The 27,843-nt window shown below is 39.0% G+C and overlaps 1 protein-coding gene across 1 annotated transcript; it reads left to right on the forward strand.

Annotated features, from left to right (window-relative positions):
• The first annotated feature begins 1,220 nt into the window (after positions 1 to 1,220).
• On the forward strand, positions 1,221 to 27,708 carry LOC135986064 (vasoactive intestinal polypeptide receptor 1-like). The gene is made up of 13 exons (XM_065629821.1): positions 1,221 to 1,253; positions 9,500 to 9,599; positions 13,326 to 13,433; positions 14,169 to 14,278; positions 17,201 to 17,298; positions 18,585 to 18,717; positions 19,152 to 19,305; positions 21,249 to 21,309; positions 22,472 to 22,541; positions 23,379 to 23,470; positions 24,460 to 24,589; positions 26,069 to 26,110; positions 27,520 to 27,708. The coding sequence occupies exons 1-13, from the start codon at positions 1,221 to 1,223 to the stop codon at positions 27,706 to 27,708; spliced, it is 1,320 nt and encodes a 439-aa protein (XP_065485893.1).
• The last annotated feature ends 135 nt before the right edge of the window (positions 27,709 to 27,843 follow it).

The following is a 27,843-nucleotide window of genomic DNA, read 5'->3' on the forward strand; positions in this document are numbered from 1 at the left end:
AGCTACATTTGAGTCACCTTTGTAACACAATGGCCTGAAAGACCTTATGCAGCTTGTGGAGGAAATCCCTGTCACTGCTCAACATTTTCCATCCAAGAGGATGGGGATGCTAAAACTCAGAAACTCCATCTCTAAGAGTTCCCAGGGAATACCATGCTCAAAACCTAGATCCTTTGAAAACCTGCTGCCACTGGACACAAACATGGGCCCATAAGTAAAAGGAGGGGAGAATCCAGCATTTCTTCTTGCACCCAGAACATCTGCTTCCAAATACATCCTAAAAGACCAGTCAGATCCCTGCAGATTTGCAGGTGGGTGACCAGAGGACAGGTTCATAGAGTTGGGTCCAAAATCCACCAGATTCATAGAGATGGGTCCAAAATTCTCCATGTTCATAGAGGTAGGTCCAAAATCCCAGGAGGATGTTGGAGAATCTCTTGCCCTCCACTACAAGCCTGGTCCTGTGGGGGAATGAAGGTACCAGATTCCTCAGGAGGGACATTAGGAAAAGTGTGAGCAGCAGGTAGAGGGAGGTTGTTCCTCCCCCTCTAATTTGCCCTAGTGAGGCCACATCTGGAGCTCTGTGTCCAGTTATGGGGTCCCCAGTTTAAGAAGGACAAGGAATTACTGGAGAGAGTCCAGCGGAGGCTACGAAGATGCTGAGGGGTCTGGAGCATCTTTCTGATGAGGAGACACTGAGAGAGCTGGGGCTGTTCAACTGGAGAAGAGAAGCTGAGAGGGGATCTCATCAATGTTCATAAATATCTCAGGGTGGGTGTCAACAGGATGAATCAGACTCTGTTCAGTGGTGCCCAACAACAGGATGAGGGGCAATGGGCACAGACTGAACCACAGGAGGTTCCAGCTGAATATGAGGAGAAACTTCTTTCCTGTGAGGTGCCAGAGCCTGGACCAGGCTGCCCAGAGAGGTTGTGGAGTCTCCTTCTCTGGAGACATTCAAACCCACCTGGACACGACCCTGTGTGATCTGCTCTGGTGACCCTGTGTTAGCAGGTGGGTTGGACTGGATGATCTCCAGAGGTCCTTTCCCACCCCAACCAGTCTGTGATGCTGTGATTCTGTGACCCGGGTGGCCGGGAAGGGAGGTGCAAGGATCTCCGGGGCGGGTCTTGGGCAGGTGGGGGCGGGCTGAGCCTCGGCTTTTGGCAGCTTCACCGCAGGCAGAGGGAGCGGGGAGGACCCGGCGGCTGCTGCCGAGGATGTTAAGTTTGTGCTGGCTGCTGCTGCCGCTGGTGAGTGCCCGGCGGGCTCCCTATGGGTTTGGGGGGGGAAGAAGGGGGAGTACCGCACATCTGGCTCCTGACACTGTAGTCCACAGCTGGCTGGCTCTGTAGCTGCCCAGAAGGACTTGGAGGGGAGGGGCGATGTCCACAGAGACAGGGTAACTTTTCTCATGACGGGGAGTATGTAGGAAGAAAGAAAAATAAGGAAAGGACTAAAAAAAAATTAAATAAATAAAAGGGGGGGATGGGGATGTAGGAGGGGAGGAAAAAAAATATTCCTGAGTTAGAGGGTTGACCCAGCTCTTTTCTTTAAAATTTTCCAGCCCTAAGATGCTATTAATAAATGTGTTTTCATTTCCATTCATTAGAATTGCAGTTTCCAAAGGACAGAAAAGCATCCCTAAATCGGAATAGCTGTAGCGTGGCTTTAGAGGGACAGAAGGGGAGAGGTTGCTGTCTCAGTTGCCCTGAGAAAGGCAACTTTGCTGAACTAGGAGGATAACTAAAAAGGAATAGTTCCTCCGATGGATTTGGGACATTTACCCCTTTGAGAGGGCACTGATGTTTTTACAGCTGAAGGCATCTGCTTATAATATCAACAAGCAGGAGCATGAACAGACTTATGTCTGCTGTGCACTAGAGGCAGCAGGTGAGATCGTATCATTAAACATCAGGGGAGATGTATGAGCACAGGGACACAACCGGAGCAGGTATATCCGTCCCTAAGTCCCATGCGCTACTGCTGGCTTTGCCTGGGCTGGGCAGCAAAAGCTACTGTAAGTATCAGTGCAGTCATATACCCTCTTTCCTTTCGATCTTCAGCCTCAGAGAAGTGTTTGGAAACCTTTTTATGTGTGTGATTCCCAGGGACTCATTAACTCTAACTTTAGTCATTTCACACTTAAATGTTCAGTGTGGGCTGTGATTCAGACTCCCGCTGTAGTCAAGGGGGAGACGGTCACCTTATCTTGTCCTGAGAAAGACAGATGGGGTGACTTGTCTTCTTCCACTGACAATAATGAGAGCCTATGCGGCTACAGACTGGTCTTGACCCTTCAGTTTTAAAAGGTGAAAGATGGGATGTACATCTTCACACCTGCACCTCACATCCTCTGGAACTTGTTGTTTTCCTCTGTATTTACACAACCTAAAGTACAAGTGGTAGGATATAGGTCCTTGCTATGTAAACCTTGCCACAAATAGTTATTAACACGTTATACCCTTATTTCAGGGAAAACTAGTTAGCCTAAAATGTTAACACTGCTGCAGGCAGGGTGACTTTGGCATCTGGACTGACCTTTTTACACATAATAGAATCACAACTTATTCTTGCAGCTGTCAGCAGAGTGGAGCTTACCTGAAGGGATGTATCATGCACATCTGTGGGCTGCCACACATCATTTTGATGTTTTTAGCATATTGCAGGAGACTGTGCCCATAGTAAAAGACATCCCATGAACTGCACGTTCTACGTAGTTTTTGGCCTCAAACTGTTGCTCATATATGAACTCCAGCTATATGTCTGGTAAGAGTCAGTGCTCTAAATATCAATAGATTTTGTGTCTCAAACTAGGTCTCCTGGCAAGCTTCGCAACCTAAGTTAGACAGTCAGGGAAGGCCTGAGACCCATAGGATATATTGAATAAACAGTCCTTTCATGTTTCAAAGGATCATGTCAGAGCAGAGAAATAATTCTAGTGTGGATTCTGCAAATAATTCGTTATTCATAAATGAAAATAAACCAGAATAGTAATCCTGGAAACTTCGTCTATGAAACTGGGTACTTTTACCTCCTATCAGCTCCACAGGGAGCTGTATGTTGCAGGATATACTTTGTGCCTTGCAGAATAGGGTCCTTGACTTTAAAAATTACCCTTTGCTTGTAAGTGACAAGGAACAGAGAGCAGTGGGTGCTGAAATGAATGAAAATGACTTTTCCTGTCTTAGATTTCAGAGTCTCAGGAAACAGGGGATGGGGAACAAAAAAGACTCTGCATTCACTGTCCTACCTGCTGAGCTGAACTGCTTCATTCTTCAAACACGTAACAGCTTTTCACACTTCTTGGGAAGGAGTTCAGTCTGATCTAATGAATGGAGGTGGGAATGGAAACACAGATGGGTTATTGTTGAGATACACATTTGCTTTAATAAAGCTTTTCTTGTGGTAACAGCTATATGGATCCAAATCCATGGCAAGATGCTGAGCTCCTAATAAAACAGAGCTGGGTGCCTAAATTTCTGATATAGCTACTATCAGCTAATTTGTGTTGGAGGGACATACATTCTTCTCCTAGGGATCTGGTCCCTGCAGACCTCAAAGTCCCCTCCGTAGGGAGCTGGAGGTGTGGAAGGATCGGGCTGTTTAAGTGTTTCTTTAGCCTGGAGGGAGTTAATGGAGGGAGACAGGCTCCTGTACAGTGAGTCACTCTGTCCTCAAATAGGTGTCTCAGAGAGGTAGGAGGAATCCTTCCCTGGAACCGCTTGTTTGCCTTCATTGATCGTTAAGGGAGGCTTGATGGGGGAGTTTAGATTAATCATCTAAAAACTATCTATCTAAAATTAGGAATCTTGTTGAAAGCTACTCATTTAGCCTCCTTCAATACTACTGGGAAGAAGTGGAAACACTCCAAGAACAATGGCCATGAGTTCAGTTGAATGAACTTGCTGATGGACTTCAGCATCCAGGCTTCAGTTCTTTGGGATTCGGTGACATGAACCCCACCTTTACACAAACATACTACACAGGCAGAAAGGGAGATATTTGTCTTTAATTTGGAGGAATACTCACAATAGCAGAAAATTTAGATCTCTATTATTAGTGTTCTGTTATTCTTTAAGTGTTAGTAGTAATTAAATGCTCTTATAAGATAAGCATAGGGTTAATAAATTCATTTTTATTTTTCTCAATGTAATAATAATTTCACAGGGTTTATAAATGAAATAAATTAGTAGGACTGTATTGTAACATACAGAATACCTATGAGTAAATAAATATGTTGATATACATGGATATGTATGTATATCAAGTACTGTTCTGTATAAGGCTATGCAGTTAAATACAGTCAGATAAAAACAATCCAATACACAGAGGAGCATTGAAGCATTACTCCAATGTCTTAAAAACAATCTTGAAAAGATATTCCTCTAAATGACTGTAAGGCAATCAGTGTCTCAGCTTCTCTCGTTCCATAGGTAATCGAGTTAGAAAGAGAAAACAAACACTGAAAATATCCTCTAGGTAGTCATTTTCAGTGAAAAAGACTCCTGAAATAATCTATTTAGCTGGCTGAAGAGAAAGATTGGAAATAGGTCTTTACCTTTGGGGTTGAAAGCTTCTGGGATCAAGACTGTGTCAGAGCTTGCAAGTTGAGGGCAGGACTTTCTGTGATGGCTAAACACGTTGCTGATGACTGGAGTCATGTCACTACTGTGGTGACCTCATGCTTTACAGTCAGTCAACATCAAGAGTGGTGAACATGGTTTCGATATGGCAGAAACAAAGCAGATGCTCATCTATATGTACAAGCGTGTTTGAGCTGTTGACTTTTTTACTGCATAGGAAATGTTCCCTTATTTTTTATAGTTTCTTGTAATTTTCTGACACAACATAGTATGATACATATTACATCACAAATATAACGGAACTCCTTATAGGCCACGATGGATAGGAAGATCTTTACTGGGGTGATTGTGAATGTAATTGTACTGGAGTGGGCAAGAGCTTATGGAGCTCAAGGTTGATCCCAGCTCCCTTCAAAGCACATGTGAAAATTGGCCCTGACTTCAGTGACCTCTGCTTCCAGTCTCAAAACTGTCTAATTAGCACTTGTCTTTTTGAGAAAGGAGTTAAGCAGATGGAAATAGAGCTTATGGAAGATTTTGATGAGACATATTCAACAGTTTGAGAAGTTTATGAAAAAGGCTGAGGATTTGTCTTCTTCAGTTATTCGACCTGTGTCCAGTTATTCAACCTTCCACCCTGTAAGCCTTCCCTGTTCATCAAAATTTCGGTTGAAAAAAAAAGTATGCATTTCAGAGCATATCCTGGTTCTCTGGACTCTGTCTTTGGCATCTCTGGCCAACTTTCAGGACCAACTGAACACTTCATTCCACAGCTAAAAGTGGGCAGGGGATGCAGGAGTTTTGAATGTCTTCGCTGTGCCTTTCTGTGCCCCAAACAACCAGGTCAGTTTTAATCTTCCAAGCTGGGAGTCAGTGTGTGACGTGAATGGCAGATAACTCTGGTTTTGCATAAGGTAAAGCTAAAATATTCAGGCATCAGAGTCATATCAGAAAAAGCAAACAGGGGAAGCACAGGCAGGCAGAACAGGGAGTACAGAGATGATTTCAGAGGAGATCTGAGATGAGATCTGGGACATGAATGCAAGCTGTGGAGACAGAGGCAAAAAGAACAGTGATGAATATTCTTAGTAAATGATTTATGCATTCGATGCAAAATCTATTCACGAGGTTTTAGGATTGCACTGCATTGGAAACTAAACTGGATCACTGGGAAGACCCCTCAAGTTCTTGAAACCTTCCCGTCTTGCCACACAATTCAGCCACTTTGATTTTTGATTAATTTTCACAAAGGCTAAGTGTTACCAATTTATTTCTGGGTCTTTGATGCCATCGAATTGCTTTTTAAAAAGTGACTAATATATTTGGTGCCCAGCTTTCAAGTATTTCCCTGGTTTTCAGAGAGCATAGAAAATGTCCCTACTTTTCCTAAAGTGTGTTAATGGACTTCTTAATGAGTGAAGATCTGTCTTTTATGTGACATCTAAATTACAGTTTCTCTACCACCACAATAGCCTAGGGGCACCATCTTGGGATGGGCTCTCAGGAAAGATTTCTTTTAACTAAGTTGCACTAAATATGGGATGAGGATGTTGCTAGAAAAACTCTCTCCCCAGAGCTTACTAAGTCTGATGTTGTCCAACATGAACAAATCAAAGCCCAAAGTGCCATTAGATTGTTTGTTCTGTTCAGATTTGGGCAAATAAATAAACTATCATGCAACAAAGGAAATACGAAACAATGTCATACTTACTATCAGTGAGTATACCCTAAAGATTTCAGTGCAACAGCCTTACGGATCTTAAGAAAAGGAAGTCTAAAAGTAACCACAAACCCCAAATGTGGCTGTCTAAACTGTCTCAGGTTTTCAGCATGCCCATGTCTGTCACAGGTAAATTTTTAATGTTCACTGTGTGATTGCTTTGTTCCAGGCAAGACTGATTTATTGCTTAGGACCTGGATTTAATATGCCCTTGTGAATTTTGACTGGTCATTAATGTTCAAGCCAGCCAAGAGGTCTTTGTGTTGTGATGCTCAGCAATGCAAAACCCCATTCGTTGAGTGCTGTCTACAACACGACATGAAACCTCTACATTTTCTTATAAACCTTGGGGTGAAGACACCCCACTGGGAGTTTCAGTAAGGTTCATGCCAGGTTACTACCTGGCTACTGGGTAATGTTGATTCAAGAAGTAGCATTTTAAATCAGCCTCTTATGCTTATTACTGTGGTTGGAAAGACTGTGTCACATTGGACATCCCTGCCTCAGAAATCTCTGCTTTTTTTTGGTCCCTAAATAATCCTTTTCTAAGGTGAACAGGAACTACTTTTGTCCTACAAGAGCTCTGTCATTACAGCAGATGCCTCTCAAATTGCACTATGTCCCTGCAACGAATACAGAGCCCCTGCTTTCTAGAAAGCCCCACCATTGTAGGGAGATGAGAGCAAGAATATGCACTTTTCTCTCAAGGCACTGTGAGATTAATAAGAAGTAAGTAAGCCATATCCAACAAATTACAAGTAATGTTCTGCCCAGAAGGCTTTTCTTTAACTGTAAAATGGTTTGATGTCTTTCTTTTCCTTAATGCCTGGGGAAAGCCAACAAATTGAAGCATCGTCACCGTTCTGAATTTCTTGTATATATGTCTTTTTTTTTTTTTTGGTAACGGATTACTTCCAGGAAGGCTACAAGATTATTAGTTAACACCACCTTCATTTTTTGCTTCTTACATGATGATCTGCAATTGCATTTGATGTTGATTTTCAAACACTGAAATGCCAGTAATATTTAACCTGTGCACTGGCCTATACCAAAAAACTCTGGGCTCTGGTGGCAATAGCCAGCCTTACTCCAAATCCAGTAACCCAGAAGAAAATAAATTGTGAGCATGCTGATTAATTGCTTAGCTAGCAGTGGTAGTGGGGTCGACTACCATTGCACCATTGGTGAGGATTACCAGCAGTAGGTCAGGATTTCTAGAAGAAATTGTAAACTCATGTTTTCTGGTGATTCATCGCTGCTTTCAGAGGTATGAGTCCGGAGTACATGAACTAGGGATCTGATCTGCTGTGGCAATTCCTCTGTCATGTGTAAAACCAAGGCAGCACATCTTCCCTGCAGGTAGGGTATGGGCTTCTCCAGTCACTGTACATGAAATAAATTGCTTCAGTTCAGTTTTGGGCCCCTCATCATAAGACGACATCGACGTACTAGAGAGAGTGCAGAGGAGGTGATGAAGCCGGTGAGGGGCTGGAGCACAAGTGTGATGAAGAGTGGTTGACAGAACTGGAGCCGTTTAGCCTGGAGAAAAGGAGCCGAGGGGAGACCTTCTCGCTGTCTACAACTACCTGAAAGGAGGTTGGAGCATGGAGGGGGTTGGTCTCTTCTCCCAGGTAGTAAATGATAGGACAAGAGGAAATGGCCTCAAGTTGCCCCAGGGGAGGTTTAAATTGGATATTAGGAAAAAAATCTTCCTGGAAAGGTTTGTCAGGCATTGGAACAGGCTGCCCAGGGCAGTGGTGGAGTCACCATCCCTGGAGGGGTTTAAAAGGTGTTTAGACGAGGTTCTTAGGGACATGGTTTAGTGCTAGAGTTGGGTTATGGTTGGACTCAATGATCCTGAGGGTCTCTTCCCACTGAAATGATTTTATGATTCTATTCTACCATCTCCCCCTAGTGCTTATTTCTCGAAGGCATTTCCAATCTCCTTTCATGTTTTTATTTCATTTTGGGTTATGACTGGCCACTGCTTTCAAACCTTGTGCCAGAGGACTCAGTATAGATGGTAAGTTGTATAGCATCATGTCAAAGTTGTCATGACTTTTAAATATAAACACTAAGAATATTCCAAAACCAGTTTCTCAACAGTAACAGAGTCCAGAAATTCCAGAAAGTGAGGAAATGAATTATTTCCTGTCCAGCTGAATCCATCTTCATAAAATTAAATAGTGAGAGAATTATGTTTATATTTAACAATAATTTTGTTACTACTACTCGAATAATCTGTTATGTAGGCTGAATGCAAAGTTAAATGCATGTTAAAAGATAAAGTGATGAGCAGAGAACCTATTAATAACTGAAAAATTGCATTTCAGAATTACATTACTATAGTTGAACAGCAAGAAGTACTATTTTAAGAGTCACTCATGCTGATTTATGAAATGTGTTTCATATTATCCACTGGAGGAATATAATGCATGAAAAAGGCCATGTCTTAATTTTCTTTTCAAACAGTGTCCTTAATCCTTTTTCTGTTCTGATATTAGGATGTATGAACCATCTCTAAGGCCTCATAATTAAGAGCAGTCTGTTTGTGCTACTTTAAAACCCAAATGTAGGCAGAATTTGTAAAGGTTTTTAAAGACAAAATTGTGTTCTATTTTTTTTCCCCCAGGCAAATAGTATTGCTAAGATGTAATAGTCTACATGACTTCCAGTAAAATTTCTGCGGAGGCTAAAAGAAGTCCTAGTTGCACTGCTCACTGAACACATTCTGAAGGCCAATAAATCAACTGCCTGAGACTGAAAGGCAATATAGCAGTGATATTTTCATCTGTACTCTCTTTTTAAAGTCATTAGAGGTTTAGAATGGCCTACAGTCTTCCTCAGAAATGTCTCAGAAAGCCTTCAATCTATCATTTCCATTAAAATCACTGCCCCCTGAGCCTCTGGTTTTGCCATGAATAGCACAGCTGGCAAAGGAGCGAACCCTCTGCTCTGTTCCATGTAAGACTCCCTGTGTTTTGAAGATCCAAATATCCCAAAGGAGGTTTTGGTGCAGTATTCAGTTGGCTGAATTTATACGTCTTATTTGCAGAAAAATCTTCAGCTGGAGAATTCACATTCTCGGAATCAAAATGTATCAGCCATGAGGTACAAACTGGAAAGAAAACTGGCTCTTCTCATTCCAATAATCACAGAAAATCTTGGTTTGTTTTGTCTTTTTCTCACTAAGGCTGAGGGAATCCATCCAGAATGCAAGATATTCCAGCAGGTGGTGAAAGAGGAGGCTCTCTGCTTAGAAAAGAATGAATCTATTTCACCTGATCTTGAAGGTAACGGTCCTTGCTGTCAAGCTTTGATATGAAGATGTCTTGTATAATATTACTTCAGGGGCACAACGTGAAGATACCATTTGTTCTCCTGAATCAAGATTTGATTTCTATTTTCATTCATTTTCTTAATAGCTTGAAGTGCTTCTCTTTCTATAGGCTGGGGCTATACATCATCTGATATTAGACATCTTTAAAAGCTCAATATCTAAATCAGGTCTTGTCCTCTTAGATTGTCTTAATGTAAATGGAGAAAGATGAGTGTCCCTAGAACGTGTTTCAAAGCCTCTGGTTTAGACACTTACTTCAGGAGGAGATTAATCTTTCTCTGGAGTCATATTTCTTTTTACTAACTACAGAATGAGGCTAAGATGATTAGTTCAGACCCTGACAAATTTACATACTTAGTTAGGGCAGGAAAACCCTGTTTGGAATATCTTACATTGCTGAAATATTTGGTGTGTTCTGAACTTATATCCAAAACTCCAAAGAAGCTTCCACAGAAGGCACTGAAAAGCATGCCCAAATTGTGTTGTGTCAAGAATCACTCCAATCTGGTGAAAATGATTTATGCAAAAAAACCCCACAACAACAACAACAGAAAAACCCCCACAAAACACACAAAAACAAAATAAAAAAAATAATCCAACTTCTTCAAAATACTATATTTCTACATTTTTGGAGGCTCTTCATTTGAAAACATTTATTGTGGTGGTGTTTTGAAATCTTTGTATGCTCAGATATAAATTTTGAAAATTAAAATGAACATTTCAGAGACCATGTGAAATATTTTTTAGATGCTATGTGGGAGGTTCTCTTTGCTGGGGTTTTGACATTGTGGACAACTGTTTTGAATTGATTCAAAGTGAAATTTCAAAATATTCAAACTCTTTCAAAAGTTCAATCACACTTTTTTGGGCCAACTTTGCTTAGAAAAGTATTAATCCACTTCAGTGAGATTTTTCAGTTGGCATGAGTTACCAGATGTTCATTTTCTACAGGGGAGTTATGAGACAAAGATACCTCATGCACTTGGTATGAATAGAAGTATTGCAACCACCTGGAAGACTGCTTTTAGCAGCCTACTGAAATTTAGAGACTTAGCCCCAGGATATTTCCTTTATCTTCTTGTTTACTTTTCTTCATCCTTTCCAGTCACTCTAATGTCTTGTATCCTTCTTGTACTTGCCTACCCTATTTAGTTGTGTTTTTCCTGATATTTAATCAAGTCCAAAATACCTCCTGGACACGTTTTGCACTTGGAATACCCAGTAATTCCACCAAAAATATTCTGGCAAAAATCAGGCGTTTTCCATAATGATTTATTACATGCATTTTCTATTTGAACAGTATGACATTCCAAGTATTTTTCTCTTTACCGGAAACATAATTATGTGATTTGGGAATCCTTTTGATAACAAAGGCTACTCAAAAAATAAAAACTACTCAAACTTCTGTTAAACTATCTAAAAATCTTGAACCTTGTCAACTCTGATCTTCTCAAAGCTTCTCTTTCCACCTTTTACTTCCTAGATATAGAAAAATGTTACTGAAACTCTGTTCTGGTATTTACAGCCGTTCTCAATATAGTTTAAATGAAACTTTAAATCTGGGAAAAAAATTAATCTCCAACATTTTATCAAGGGTGTTTCAAAATTAGACTAAGATTAGACTAAGTCCCAGGTTTTCATTTCAGTTTTCAGGAATTGCACATGAGACAAGCTGAAGGATCACAATTGTACAGAGTTACTTCTCAGCACTCATGGAGAATTTGAGCTGGAATTAGTCTATGTTGCAGACATTTTTAGTCTAATGTAGTTCCACTTTATTCTTGTTCTACAAAGCAGTGTTTAATGAGTGTCATCAATAGAGTCCAGGGTGCAATTCCTCTAATCGTGAAGTGGTTGTGTAAAATAGGTCAATTGAATTGAGCTTTAAAAATGCTTATTTTTCTCAACTATCTGAAAAAGACCGAGCCTTGAGTTACTGAAGAAGACTTAAATATCTATGATGCCAACGTTATTTGATACAATTCCGACTGCAGTTGTCTCGATTGAGTCTCAAGTGACTTGGATAATCATTAGTCTCTTGAAAACATTGACATGTAAAATGCTCTTGCTGCCTCTGCACTCAGCAGTCTCTCAGATACAAACTATAGAAGTCACTGTAAGTGAAGCCAGATCTAAGACTAAAACCATACAGATTCCCCTCCTACATAAGGTCACCTGATTCTTGTTTTTAACCGCACGTTCCCAAATATGATAGATTTTTAGATCCAGCTCCTCAAAGGTACTATAGGCCCTCTAAGAGAGACCCTTTATGTCCCTAAGTTTGTGTGGGCCACTGCATGTCTAAGTGGGACTCATATTCCCTGAGTTTATTAAGTTGAAAATTAGCAGCCTAGTTTAGGCTATAATCACCAGAGACACTGAAGTATTTGCAGCAAGTGATTCATCTTGTCCTCAGAAAGGAGCCAGCAATATATGGGATGAATCACATGCTGGAAGTCCCTGTTTCTTTCTACAGATTACAGAGAGAACATAACTAAGATTAGCTAAAATATTTTAGACAATTAAAATTAGGGATAATGAATCAGGGCTTCTATTTTCCCATCTGGCAAATTGGGGATACCAGGAATTTCATCCTCCCAAGGGTAATGCCGTGGGAGATTCTCAGGATTATCCTTTTGGAAGCCAGAGAGTAACTTTGCTCAGCTACAGGCAAGTAATATTGCTTTCACATTTCATCTCTTGACTATTCTAGATTTTCCTTGCCATCAGTCACGGAGGAAACAGAAAAGAATCAGTGAAAGAAAATGACACCTCCCAAACGAAATTCATACACTTCTTTGTATCCACCTTACGATTGTCTAGAGATTAGTTTCAGTCACAGCGCAGTGGGTTTTTTTATTATTTCAGTCATCTTTACATGCTGATAATTTTTCTGTGCTGCACCCTCACCTACTTGCCAACAGACACTGCGTGATCACAGCTTGAGTCTCAGTGTGATGCATCTGTGACTAAGCTGTGATTAACTATAACTTCTGAAAACCCTTTTCATTGGGCTCATAGCCGGTAGCATGCCCTGCGTCATCAGCTGTCAATCTCTGGTTTAGGGAACCTCATGAATGCCAACCAGTCAGACCTACTCCTGATGATGGTTATTTTATACGATGCTGGGAGTTGTTCTAGTTTGGGATGAATCTAATCCCTGTTGAAGTCCATTGTAAGAATGTCATCAATTGCCTAAGACCAGGACTTCAGCCCTTATTTCATTCAGAACAGACAAAATCAGTGGACTTGAAGTATGGAATCAAGAGACTAAAGCTGAATTTTTAAGTCTGATGTTTTTCAGTTAGACTTTGAAACTAGTAATGAGAAAGTGCTAATAACTATTCAATATTTTGATTTTGTTGACTTTTGTTTTGGTGATACAGAGAGCTTCAGTTAATCTGACTTTCAGATTGTGTCTGCTTGAATTTCAGGTACTTTCTCTCGTGAGATAAGGTGGCAGAAGGTCCAGTTGGAATGCCAAGTGCATATGTGAGCAGCCATGCATTCAAGGAGAAGAGGAAAACAATACAATCCTTTATTTGCAGAGCTGTATGACCTGTTGTGGCTCTTCCTTCATGTGAATTAGTGGGAAAGCCACAGACGATATTGTTATGGAAGATCAATCGTATGATGTTCTGTGTGTGTTTCTTTATTTAGAGGCCTTTTTTTTTTTCAGGATGCGCCAGAGATTGGGATGGTCTGACCTGCTGGCCCAGAGCCACTTTTGGGGAGGTAGTTAAAGTTCCCTGTCCCAGATTTTTTGAAGAAATCACCCATATTCATGGCAAGAATTTTTTCCTATTCTTTTTATGCCTACATATTTTAAAAGAAATTCAAATAGTTAAATATCCTGTAACTTACCTATTTTCCTGATTCACAATGCTAGCTTATGTCAGTAATTATCCAGATACACACCTTGGCTTATCGTCAGTATTTGCCACTCTTTTGTTTTGTGTTATTCTGTACTGAATCATATAGTCTTTTTGGTCATTTAAAATACGGATATTTGCACTACAATGTTAAGGTTATAAAGCAATATAAGTATGTCATAGAATGACTGATTTATAAAGTCACAGAATAATTGATATTAGAAAGGACCTCAGTCCAATCCATCTGGTCCAATCCTCCAGTCAGAGCAGGGTCAAGTTCAAAAATTGTATCTAAATTAAAAGACAGATCAGGTGGTTCAGGGTTTTGTCCACAATCATTAATTATGTTGTAAATGCAGGATAGACTGCATAATTGGATTTCCTCTGTGTAAGGATTGAATTTGCAGAATGAATTTACTACATGAAATGTAGAAGTTTCACTGCATCTTGAAATGAATGGGAATATCTCAGCTTTTCAAATGGCAGCTATATAGAATATTCTAACTCTATAACCAATCTTGCTGAACATAACTAGACCTGTAAGTGCCCAACTTAAGAATCAAAGTAAGAATATAAATTTGTTGTTTCTTGTCAAAACTTAAAGAAAATCAACCCTGTGATTCATTCTGTGATATATTTTATCATTAAAGGCTTCCTTCAGAGAAATTGTACACAAGATGCATATTGGTCAGAACCATTCCCACCATACACCATTGCCTGTGGATTTGATGAAGGTTCCAGTAAAGACCCTGAGGATCAGGTGAGTTTTTGGTTTCCTGATTGTGGACATCTCCAGAGCATCCTGTTCTGAGTGTGCTGAGCAGCTGGATACTCCCAAACATCTGAGCCCTGTCAGAATCCAGTAATTACCTGCCTTCAGTTCTAAGATCAAGCCTTTTAGGTATATTTAGAGGCTGTTTAACAAATTTGATTTAATATAAAGCAAGGAGGTTGCGGGTAGCACTTTCCTCTCCATCCAGTTGTCTCCTCTTGGTGTTAATGAGTAAAGTCATGATTAGTTCACTTGTCCTGCCTAACAAACACTTTGATTCTCTGACAGTGGTGATTTGAATCCTCATCATGCACCCATCTCCCAGGGAAGCTCTACCAGCCTGTCTAGGGGGAATTTTTTCAGGGAAAATTCCTTCAGATCCTTCCCGTTGATTTTCTTCCAGATTTTCTTTGAGTCAGAGAAAAAGATTCTATAACTTTATAGTATGGTGGTCAATACAAATCTTTAGGAGGAAACTCTTGGATGCCATTGAACATGTTCACACTTTATCTTAGGTGTTCAGTGGTACTCAGTCAGGCTTCAACAGCATTTATTTTTCAACCACATCTTCATATGATTTAAATGTCCATGGTCCTCATCATCGTACTTGGCCCCAGGACAGGAATGTCTCACATTTCATTGGTGGTGGTAGTGCTTCAGTGATGAGCTTCGTCTCATGGCTGAAGGTTGTTGATTAACAGAGATGTTCTCGCTGCCTTTGATTTCTGACCTTTGCTAAATGGGACAGTTCCAGCACGAGAGAACAGAGATGTCTCCATCCCCTTATCTCCAGTCTGTGTTGGACAAGGCTCATGCATGTTGCACAAACGCAAGATGGTGTACATCACTGCCTCCTACTCCTATTGTGGTATTTTGATAGAAGCAATGGGATCCCTCCAATCTATGAAAGAAAAGGCTAAGTCATGTAACTCCTTGTGAGTGTTCAGAGTCATGACTCAACAGTGGAAAATGCTCATTTGTCACAGACCAGCGCAAGACACAGAGAGGTGAAAAGGGTTGCCATCACTAATACTTTAGGTGGTATCTGGAGTAAACCATTAGGTTCTACAGGCATGAAAGCTCAAACACAGAAGTACTAGTTCAGGTAACTGAATCTTTAGGAAGTGTACATGCAACTGGCTTCAGCTGTTTGGCTTCATGAACTTAGAAACTCAAGCACAGCTGTAATAGGCAGTACAGATAACTAGAACTCATTTTTCCACCTGTGAACTAAGAATATTTGTACTTTCTTACCTCATGGGGAAGTTAGAAACACAAATGCTTAAACAAAACTTCTGGAAAGTTACTGGAAAGCCTGCAAACAATTCAGAAGGGATGTAAGACTGGTAAGATGCCATGTGTTCTGGTGTGCGGCTCTCCAGCACTGGGAGACCTAAACTCTCTTCCTACAGACCTACTCTCTTCCTACAGACCTACTCTCTTCCTCTCCAGTACGGCTTTCTCTAAGCAACCACTGGCTTGTGTTAAGCCAGGCATAGTTTGTGGCTGGCCTAGCCTGCAAACAAGCAAGAGACTACAAACTGTTTCAAAAAGATGGGCCCAATTTCAAAGCAGTGTTATTTCAAATTGGGTCCGTCTTTTTGAAACACCCTGTTTATTTGCATTTTAACGTTATGGAAGATTCAAAGGCAGAGCTCACATCTATGCTGTGGCTGTATTTAGTTTGTTATTCCAATCAAACCCACAAGGTCTATAAAAGGACAATAAGATCAGTAAGCTCTATTGCATTGTAAACACAGGGAAGCAGGTAAGAATAATCCCGCTTATATTCTATGAGAACCACTTGTTTTATATTTGGTATCTGCAGTGAGAACTTATGATGTCTTCTTCATATAGTGTTGGTTTTTTTAGCTGTCCTACAAAAGCAAATAAAATGCATCAAAATACTTCATTATTCAGTTGAAGAACCTATTTTATAATTTTCACCTGTGTTTTGAAAATACTGTATAAAAGATTAGGACTATTTCAGAAACACCAGGATGGTTCCTAGGTTGTTAGGGTTGCATGATTTATGTATGGATCTACTTAAAATTTTTGTTGTCTCAACCTAGAATTTCTACTTTTTGAATAAACAGAGTTTAGATCAGCTAGAGAACAAAGTGTCCATTGCATTTGCAAGGAGGAAGTTTGCCTGGATTCAGAGAATTTAGTTTCTTGGGATTTGAATAATTAGGTTATCTCGTAGTGAATTAAAATAAAATTTGAATAGCTAAAGCAACATAAACAAGTTTCATTTTTCTTCAGACATAGGATATTTGAATGCAAAACAAACAAACAAATGTACTATAAAGAATTTAAAGTGTTATGTTACGTGCCTACTGAATGAAATGTTTGTCAAAAGAACTGAAGACATCACATTGTTTTCTTGGTTTTAACATTCCTACATCCACAGTGTGATGTGATTGTTTCCCAGTGTTTCAGTTTCCTTACCTACAAAATGCAAGTTTTATTTCTCTTTTAGCTATAGTTGTTTATGAAAAGTAACACTTATCAATTCAGTGGGAAACATCCTTTGAGCTAAACAGAGTAAAACCTGGCCCAAGACTAAAGTAAAGAATTGACAAATCACCCATCAGCAAGCTTCAATGCCCTTAGAGTCTTTATGTATCTATAGGGGAAAATGTAATTACTTAACAAAAGTAACAATTTCCTGTTGAACATGCTCAAAGGGATCACTATTTTAGATGAGCCTGTGGGTTGTGGAACCTGCCTCAAAAAGAAAAAAGGTGTTTTAGTCATGGAGAGAAAAACCTGAATCGGATCATAAGCATTCAAAGCAGCACAGAGGTGATGGGACTAGTAAGGGCAAATGTATCTTCATGAAATAAGCATACCAGCGTGCATGCTGCATAACCACCAGCATTGGTTTGTGTTCTTTTTTTCTCATAGAAATCATATTATTCTGCATTTTGGCGTGTCTACACTGCTGGCTATGCAGCATCAGTGACTTCACTCATTACAGCTCTAATTGTCTTTGCTGCCTTCAGGTAAAGAACCAGTTGGTCTCTTTTCAGGATGTGTCAAGTTAGGTGCATCCTAATTCCGCTCAAACATTCTGTGGGTTTGTTTTGTGTTTTTGTTGTTGGTGGTGGTTTTTTATTATTATTTTTATTTTTTATTTATTATTATTATTATTTTTAAACTCAGATATTACAACATTGATGGCAATGGGTCCTTCTCTAATCATGTTGTGGAATTTTCCTGTAGATGTTAAAAAATAAAGCTGTCTGGGCAGTTTGTCTAAGTCCAGAAGTGTCAAACTCATTTTCACTACTCCTACATTCATACAGTCCTAAAATTACATTTGGCCCTTTGAAGGCAACCGCGAGGCTGATGTGGCCCCCCGTGAAAATGAGTTTGACACCCCTGTCTTAGTCACTTTAATCTTACAATACAGTGGAAATGCTCCAACCCGTTTTCACTATTAATAGAAAATAACTATTTCTCCATTGCATAGCAGGACATGCTCTGTAGAAACTGTCTCAAATCCTGAACATTTGCTCATTCTAAGATATTCATTCCCTCTGTGAAAGACCATTTCTTCCATAATTGGGAGCTATAGAAAGAGATTTAAAGGAAATTAAATATCATGTTTGATGATGTTGGATGTTAGGAAATAGATCCTGGGTTTTATCGGTTCCCACACACTTGGATAGAAGCCTTAAGGTTACTCTACAGACAAGAGTGGAGGGCACCGAAGCACCTTCCCAGCTGGAGCAGATTTGCAGTCTCAGAAGCCATATTACTTACAGAGGGACCCAGAAGCAAAAAGCTGATATTTCCAAACCTTGGAGATTCCTTCAGCTCAAGGTAAAACTGTGGACAGGGCGATCTAAGGAAATGCAATCTAGGGTAAGGCAGCTACTTCTCTGGTAGCCATCTCATAACATGTGACTGAGACCCCCTAAATATTCTGTTCTCCTCTGGCCAGAAAAAGAATGAAGAGTTTGTTGCAAGCTTGTTCAACAAAAAATGCCATTTAGAATAATTAAAAGGTATTACTGCAATACAGCCCAAGGGGCCCAGAGTTACTCTCTGCTTCTGGCATCTCCTTTAAATGTGTGGTGATTCAAGGACAATTATACTAGCACTTTTATTAGCTTAAACAGGTAATGACTGCTCTGCTGCCTTGTGTCTTACTCCCTCTCAAACAGTGACAGATCATTTATTTGCTTTGGAAGGTGTCTGAAGTCACCCTGTATTCCTGTCTGAGCTTGCAGACTATGAGAAGTTTCTCTTGAAGAACAATTTCTATTTTCTCTTTCCACATCAGAAAATTCCACTGCACACGGAACTACATCCATATGCACTTGTTTGTCTCCTTTATCCTGAGAGCAATTGCTGTTTTCACGAAAGATGCTGTTTTGTTTGCAGATGAAAATATGGACCACTGCCTTATGTCAACGGTACTGTACTTCCCCATTCTCTTTTCCTTGATTTAACATTTAATTCTTGACCTGAAGAGAACATGCAGATTTCTTAGTCCCATTTTGCTTTAGTTTTCTAGAACTGAAATCTTAAAACAAACAATACTACACAAACTCAAAGACCAAGTACTATGGCTACATTCAGCTTTCATATATAAGGTATAGGTCTGTCAGCTCTAATGAAGCTGTAACAATTTCTATCAGGAAATAATTTCATCTATAACAGACAGCCAACGTTTCCCTTTCAAAAAACTGAAGTAAAGTCAAATGAAATTATGGAATCCCAAAGCTACTGAAGTCTTGTAATAATGTCTGCTTTCTTGTGTGGTAATATTGAACTTTGCTTATACTTGTAGAGAAACAAAACGCAATGAAGAGTAGACTTAATGGCCTTTCTTCCTCTGCATTTCCAGGTTGCTTGTAAGGCTGCTGTGGCATTCTTCCAGTTCAGTATTTTAGCCAATTTCTTCTGGCTTCTTATAGAAGGGATATACCTGCAAACACTGCTTTTGCTGACTTTTGTTTCGGACAAGCAGTATGTATGGTGGTTCATATTTACTGGCTGGGGTTAGTACTCTTTTCCTCTTTATGTTATTTAGTATTTCCACTTACTTTCAGAACTAGATAAAATATAAGATTTGTTCTGAGATTAAACGTGCCTAACAAAGGCACCACCTTTCTGATGAAAGTTGCCCACTCATTCAGTACTACATCAAAACCATATCATTATACTGTCTGTCTTCTTATCTTGTTGCATATTTACATGGTTCAAAACTTTGAAGGAGAGGATAGGATGAATTACTAGAAGCACTATGATACACCTGCTCAAAAGACTGCAGCACTCCTGTTTATGATTGGAATTATTTTCATGCAACTACAGTAATTTACAAGTCAGCCATTTAGTCTTAACTATCTCTCCAGGTTTCTCTTGCAGTCAGTAGAGTGAGGTATGCATGTGGTGATGGTGATTAATCAAGTCCTCAAGAAGATCCTGGAAACATGTTGCCTTCCTCCACTGACTAGAGAACTTTGGGTAACTAACTTTAAATTGATGGTTCTCTTTTAGTAAGCAGAATTAGATAAATTAATCTTAAACCATATGAGTTAGGCCTAGGAATCAAATAATTCTTGTTTTTTTCAGAGACTTTCCAGCTTTAAGGTATCTTTTGAGATTGTATAGCAATTAAAATTGTCTCATATTATCAGAACATGTACACATAATACATAAAATTTCTTTCACTGCAGAGGATTTATTTTGACTCATATTCTTGTACTTCACCTTGGCTATTCTGAAATAGAGGCATCCAAACTGAGTGGTTACATTGACATTTTTGGCATAAAGGTGAAATCCAAATTCTCCTGAAGTAAATAGTAATTTTTCCTTCATCTTCAGATTCTCAGGCTTTTTTTTAATGTAAGTAAATTTTAAAAGTCTGAATTTTATAAAGGGGATGTTTATTTGGAGCTATTCCAATTATGTTTGCCTGAAACTAGATACTTGGACCTTGATTAATCACAGCTAACTTGAGATAACAAAGGGAACACCTCAATTAATAATACAGTAGTCCTCATCTCCTTCTGTAATCAGCGGAAAGTGAGAGACACCTCAGGGGAAACTCAGATCTTAGGTAATATGGATGTAAATATTTCTCTTCATTAATTAAAAAGGCAGCTTGAAGATAATATGGTCCCAGGTAAAGGCCTTGAGCAAAGGTCTAAAATTAGGAAGGACAACTTCTGGGCCTTTCCTACAGATCTTAAATGATACTTAGAAAAGTATTACCTATATTTCTATAGATATATCAGTGAAAATGTCATCTGCTTCAGATTAGAGTCCCTTTTATGGCAGCTTGGAAAGTCACTTAGTCCTTGGAAATTCAATTCCACAGAAAGAGAGCAAAAGCAATTGCTAGATTATAGGCCTGCTAAAAAAAAAAAAAAGGGGGTCATAACTATTCAGTCATAACTATTCAGTCATAAATGTAGGAGGCAACTATTCTGTCATAAATGTAGAAGGAAAAGCAGTGACAAAGAGAGGCTAGAAATCACCACCTCCTGGATTCACCTAAATTTTCATGGAATGATCACCAATTAATGGCTCCTCAGACCAAAAATGTGAACTCTTCCAGCTAGTGTACGGAGAGTTGTAAACAACTCATAAAAGAGCTCTAGATATTAATAAAAAAGTGATTCCTCCAGCATCACAAGTGCTTGTAATTCATATCCAAGCCTTCCAGTAATTCTTAGCTCTTATTTTTGAAAACATCGTTTCACAGGATCCCATCTTCTCCTTTATTTTATTTCATTCTCCTACCTTTTATTCCTTTTTCTTTTTTCTTTTACTGAACTGTAAGTTAAATTCCTTCCTCAAGTTATTTAAAATTGTCTGGCCCATTTTCTGAACTTTAATGTACATCAAATCCGCTGCACTGTGAACCTCCTTGTAATAAAGTTTCCATGGGACGTGGTATTCAAAACAATTATATTTTGTTCCATGTTGATTTTTCCAGGAGCTCCCACTGCTGTGATGGTTGCTTGGGTCCTCACAAGAATCCATCAACAAAATACCGGGTAAGTCAGAGCTTGTGTAAGGAAATCAAGGATGTCCTCTTTTGTATTGTATTTTCATTTGCTGACAGAGAAAAAATAGAGATTGAAAACACATCAGAAGAAAATTTGTTCCAAAGTTGTGCCTCTAACTTTTAAACTTCATATGAAAGTAAGAGAGAAAACAATTTTTAGTCTTCTTATTTTGATGGAGTATTAAAAACTGGAAATATCATCTGGATATCAACTGGAAATAAGTAGTGAAAAATCATTGTGATTCTTAATGGCCAGTCCTTGACATATTTATATTTTAAGAAAATCACTGTTTCTGTTTAAAATCAGCCATAAATTACTAACTCTAATTTCTTCAAATAAGTACTTCCCAAACAAACACATTGTGTCCTGAAAGTAGGATCTTCTTTCATTTCCATTCAGTCCTTTGAATTTTTTTTTTTTTTTTTGTTTAATCTTTTAATGTGGGAGCCAGGTATAAACCAGATGATTCTTTGCTAAGAGCTGCCCTGAAGACCTTCGGGTCATTTCACGTGGATGATAGATATTAATTTACACCTGCTCAGGCCTCAGATTAACAGTGTAGAAACAGTAAGTTCTATGGTCTACCACATTTGGCACATCCTATTTTCCTTTCTTTTTTCAGAAAGAGGGAATAAAATATAAAATATAACCTAGCATGTATGGTACATGACTGGAGGGAGCTAAAACTGAGCTGGTTTTGATGTTAAATACATCTTCAGCCTTAAAACAAAGACCAAAAGCCCACTCTGCTCTCTCCCTTAAGGTACCTTTACCAGGGGTCTGGATTTTTCTTGCCTACTTTCCTCATGGTCCCAAAGTCCATATGTGGATGTTTGTAGTTTAGTCTCTGATCTGTGCCCTGCAAACCAGTCACATTCCCAACAGAAGAGCAGGAAAGAAGCCTACAAATATAAATTTATACTTCTTGACTTCACTGTGGCTTTTCAACATGTGCCTCATCCTGAATAAACTTCCTTTAGATTGAGTTGCATAGAAAATTTTAGGGAGGTATCAGTACTGGCAGAGGCCTTTAAGCAGAGATTTGAAACTTAGAATCCATCATTTTCCTATTTTGTGACAGAAATACTTCCATATGTTTTTCAAAGCTTACATAGGATAGATAACATGACTGTTTTTTTGGCTGTTTCAGATGTTGGGATGATGAAGAAAATGGAGTGGTGTTGTGGATCATCAAAGGCCCCATTCTGCTAACTGTATTAGTATGTTTTTTTTCATTTTGTCTTGAGTATCTTTTGAAATAGCTGGAAATTATAGTATAGCATGTGGTTTTGTTATAGTTTTTGCTGGTTGGTTTGGTTTGTTTTGGGGTGTTTTTGTGTGTTGTTTTTTTGTTGTTGTTGTGTTTGTTTGATTGTTTGTTTGGGTTTTTTCCTCCCAAAACACCCTAAATCACAACCAATAAGGTAAATCCTATATTTCCCAGAGGCATGCTAGGGCATAATGGAACCACCTTTATACCTCCATTCCACATACCAAAGTCATATCTGTGTCTCCGTAAGTCATTTCTGAAGAAAAACAATCCATACTGGCAAGATTCTCAGAATACAATGCTGGTTTAGTACAAGAAATATATGTCAATCGTTTTGCCTAGTATATTTTTTAAAACGAGTTCTTAACATGTAAAGTTAAGATTAAAAAATCTCCCTTGTGCACACATTTATTCCATCTAAATTTAGGGATGAAAGAATACATCATTTAGGACTGTATCTGTTATAATCCCTGTCATAAGGGGACTATTTGGACCATGTAATATCTGCTATGTGCTGACAGCAAGCACAAATTTATCAGACATAAACTATATTGAAATATGTAGGTCTATATTAAGTCAATGTAATTTTCAACATATCTTTATGGATAACTATATATTGGCGGGAAAAAGTAATACAATTTCTAACGTTATTGATTTGATCCGAGAGCAGACCTGCACTGGTTTATAGTAGTGCAATTCCTATGAATTAGGACTTTTAGTTAATTTGTATCAACTGAAAATATGTCCTGATTTGTATTAAGTTTACAGATTACTCTTGTCTTTTCAGATTAACTTTATTATATTTATTAATGTGATCAGAATTCTAGTCCACAAATTGAAATCTCAAGAGCGAGGAGGGAGCCATTCAAGTCACTTTGTGTAAGTATTTCTGGGTCACTTGATATTGACTCATTCTAGCTGCTATAAGGCGTTTTATGGACAGGAGCAAAAATGTTCTACTCCTTACCAATAGAAAGAGAAATCCTCAGAAGAAATAACAAATAAACTTTCCTTTTCATCCTAAATATCACATCCCCATTTTTCTTTAGGGGGAGGAGGGTGGGATGGATGTGGGGCACAACGAGACAACGAAAGTATAAAGTGTTACAACTCCAACAGGACCCAGCTTAGAAATGTTAACAGTAAATATCGAGTAGTGCATCCATCTTGCTTCCCAGTCCTTCCACATGAATGTCCACACCAAGACAGATGCAGATAATTTTATTTAAATTCTCTGGTTCTGGTAAATGAACCCAGTCCTTCCAGCTTGCGATCCCATTCACAGTCAACGGGGGTCTCATCAATGCAGTCAGAGGACTCTGGTCTGTTTGACTCTCATCCTAAAATAGGTAGGTGTGACTGTAACCTATGGCACAGGACCTAGCGTAAACCTGTGCCCTTCTGGAGTGAGGTAAAGGCCAAGAAAAATACCTTAGGACATCATCAATGGCTCTCACACCACTATTTAAGCAACCAAATCAAGCCCAATGGACAATGATGATTGGATCTCCACTGACAGTTTTGGAAGTTGAGATACATGGGGGATACCTACATGTGAATGAGATCAGTCTCAGGAGAATAGATCAGAGTATTTAGTTTAGTTCCCCTGTTTTTGCTTGTGTAGCAGGGAGGAAAACATTTTAAAGTCATTCCAGAAAACCTGAGTGCTAATTTATTAATCTTTGTTGATGGTGGTTGATGGTGTTGATGGTGGGACTAGCAGAATGTAACCTTTCCATAAATTTGTTGAATTTATTTGCTACCATTATGAAACTGCCCTCCATATTAAAATTTATTCCAACATCTAATTTCTATCACTAATTCCATATTTCTAACAGCGTATTGTTCTTTAATTCTTGTTTTGCCAGGAGACTTGCTAAATCCACGTTACTTTTGATCCCGCTCTTTGGAGTGCACTATATTGTATTTGCGTTTTTCCCAGAAAGCACTGGTCTGGAAGCTCGCCTTTACATTGAGTTGGGCTTGGGTTCTTTTCAGGTAAGCTGGACAAAATGTAAATAAGTCTTAAGAGGTTTGGGCTGAAACACCACACTCTCAGGAGTTTTACATTTTAGATTGGTTACTAGAGCAGGTGTTAATAATGTGTCTAAATTCAACACACACATTCCATCTTACTCCATTGCAAGCCCTTTCTGTTGTTTGTTCCCTTATCTTATTATTTGAGATTTCACCCCAGTTTTGAGTTCTGACTCAGACTTCATGTTAATAATCACAAAAAAAAAGTCTACCTTTATTGAATAACAGTGACCAAGTACCATGAAGACCAGTCTATGGATTACAGTGAACTGATTGAAACTAATTCCAAATATAAAAAAGGTGATGATAAGAGAATTGAAAAGAAAATATATAACAATCTGTTCTGTCCTTACCCTTTAGCAGTGACTAATCCACCATGTTAAGATTTTTTTGTTTCTTTTGTCTTGCTATACCACTGTTCAGAACAATATCTTGGATTTGAGAGGGCCAGGGCCCAGGTATGGTACACATCATAACAAATAGCTGAGGTCTTTTTCCTTCCACTCTCCCCTTTACCCCACAAAAGCTTGTCCACATTGATATGTGTTGAAAATGACCCCTCATCCATGCTTACCTCTAAACCATGGCCAGACTATGGGAAAGCACTTGCTGGCTCAAGGCAAAGCTGTGTCATGGACTGTGTTGACATTTTAAAAACCTAGAGAAGAAAAGGCCAGTATTAAGGGCTGTATCTCGTTCAGTTGACTGATACAGATATAGTCTAGCATTGTCAAGTGTTCACCTGTGTTGGCACAGTTTGTGAAAAGGCTTGGATCTAGGCTGACACCCCCCCAAACAATGTCTGACTGCAGTTTTGGGTGAATATGAACCCAAGACCTTTTCCAATAGGTTGTTAGGATGTACTCATCATTTTATGAGTGAGAGAAGATAGTTTAGCAGTAAGGATGTAAAACAAAAACAGGTCCTCACCTAATATATTCACTACTGTAAATACAGATTAGAACAAGACAGAGATCCCAACTACCTTAACTGAGGAAGAACTTTTTTTGCAGGGTACAGTAAACAGTAAGATAGAATGAGAGAATCATTTTGGTTGGAAAAGATCATTAAGATCATTGAGTCTAACCATTAACCTGGCACTTCTAAGTCTACCACTAAACCATGTCCCGAAGAACCTCATCTACGCATCTTTTAAATGTCTCCAGGGATAGCCTGTTCCAATGCCTGATAACCCTTTCAGTGAATATAGCCCTTAGTATCTCCATACAAGGGCACTAATATACATAGTGTCACCAGTCCATTGAGGAATTTAATCCCATTATGAAAACCCAATAAATAGTGCCACATCACCTACATTCCAATGGAAAATACGTATTTTTGCTATCTTACTCAAATTTTGAATAAAACTTGATCTCTTTCTCTGACTCCATGCTTTAAATCTGGATGTCTGACTTTTTTTCCCTACCCTCTCTCTCCTAGGGTTTTGTTGTCGCTCTTCTATATTGCTTCTCAAATGCAGAGGTGAGTAGCAAGCACAGAAGATTATCAAAATCTTTTAAACCCATGGGCCTCTTTTGTTTTTAATTTTTTCCCTATTTCCAGAAGAGATCTGTGCTTTGATCTGCTCCCGAAAGCATGAAATACCCATAGCTTTTTTTTTCCCCTTGGTACCTTTGTAGACTGTGTTCATATTCATACTGTTCAGACAGAAGGGAACGAAAAAAGCTTTGAAGCATTGACCCTTTAAAAATGGTTGGTGACTTTCCTGTCAGGGCACTTTTTTATCTGCTTTGTGTCTGATAGTTACCATGAAGATGTCTCAATGGAAATCTTGCAACAGTCCTTACTTTCTTTGGGTTTTTTTTCTCCTGGTGAGTTTCTTCCTTTTCCCTTTCCCTCTCCCTTTCCCTTCCCCTCCCACATCCTCTTTCCCTTTCTCTATCCCTCTCCCTCACTCTTCCCTTTTTCTTTTCTTTTTCATTTTCCTCTTCCTTTTCCTTTCCTTTTCCCTTTCCTTTCCTTTTCCCTTTCCCTTTCCAGGACAACATGCATTTTCAGTAGTTTTGTTCAAACAATTTCTCTCCTGCTTTTGTGACACTGTTAGAATTTGCATAAATTACCTCTGGTACATTTTAGAGAGCCTATCATTGAAAAAACTAACAAAATTGGCTTGCACTTTGCCCAGCAGAACAGAATGAAACAAAAGACATGAGAAAGTGTAAAAATACATATCATCCCCAGAAAAGTGTGTAGGTTAGATGAGAAGAATGATCCACTAATGGTGTCTCAGTCTCCCCGCTAGCTTAGACTGGACACTTCTCAGAGCTAAATGTAGATGAAGTTAACTAATTTCCTACTGTCCCTCAACCTCTGGACCTCCAGACTTGTTCAATCAGTCTGTTATGTATCAGATGGTAAAAAAAAAAATCATTTTTTCCTATGATTTTGAGGATCCCTGAGACCTCTCTCGAATTTAATATGTATTCAAGTTGATTCAGTATCTTTCAGAGTCAGTAAGGGATATTTAACAGGGATTTCAATCCAGATAAACTGAAAGCCTGGAGAAGGACCCTTATTTTACATCACAGGTCACAGCAAGGAGGTACAGAAGATTCAGTATGAGGAAAAATAGAAATTATACAAAAAGTTAGAAATATTTATGAAGCAGACCTACAACAATAAACAAATGAACTACGGTCCAAAACATCCCTGTCATCCTCTGAGTTTTGGAAATCAAGACTGTTTATTCTCAAAAGTAAGTAGGGACATAGTTCAAGTCCTAAAAATGTGTTAAAGATAAACCCTGATTGATTTTCTTGCCTTTGTGCATCTGGGCTAAGTAGTCGGGCATACATTTTGGCATATTTTGCCTTCAATGTCCACTAGGTCTTAATTTTCCGATTCTTTGTTTTTAAATTCCTTTTCTACAGGTTCAAAGTGAACTGAAGAAGCAACTGTGCAAATGGAAGTATCAAGAATACCTGAACTTCACACACAAACATGGGACTTTGTCCAGGGAAAACAGCCCGGTCAACTATGTCACTCAATTATCACTGCTTGAAAAAATCAGTCCAAAAAGGAAAACATCTGTGTACCAGAATGGTGTAACTTCTGTCTGAGCTTTTCTATCAGGATGAGTTGACGTAATGTTGTAACATACTACCTAAGAGATGGCCAGCTTGGATCCTCTATGGTTTTCCATAAGTGTCAAGAGCCTTCTGTGAATTTCTTGTCCTAAATGTGAGCTGCTTTTC

This window comes from Caloenas nicobarica, chromosome 2 (genome assembly GCF_036013445.1).
Source record: "Caloenas nicobarica isolate bCalNic1 chromosome 2, bCalNic1.hap1, whole genome shotgun sequence".
Taxonomy (NCBI): domain Eukaryota; kingdom Metazoa; phylum Chordata; class Aves; order Columbiformes; family Columbidae; genus Caloenas; species Caloenas nicobarica.

Bases quoted from the DNA above. Each gene is read 5' to 3' on its own strand.
- LOC135986064 (XM_065629821.1), top strand. From the start codon at position 1,221: ATGTTAAGTTTGTGCTGGCTGCTGCTGCCGCTG. The intron at 1,254-9,499 runs GTGAGTGCCCGG...TTTCTCACTAAG, and splicing joins GCTGGCTGCTGCTGCCGCTG to GCTGAGGGAATCCATCCAGA. The intron at 13,434-14,168 runs GCAAGAATTTTT...TTATCATTAAAG, and splicing joins AGAAATCACCCATATTCATG to GCTTCCTTCAGAGAAATTGT.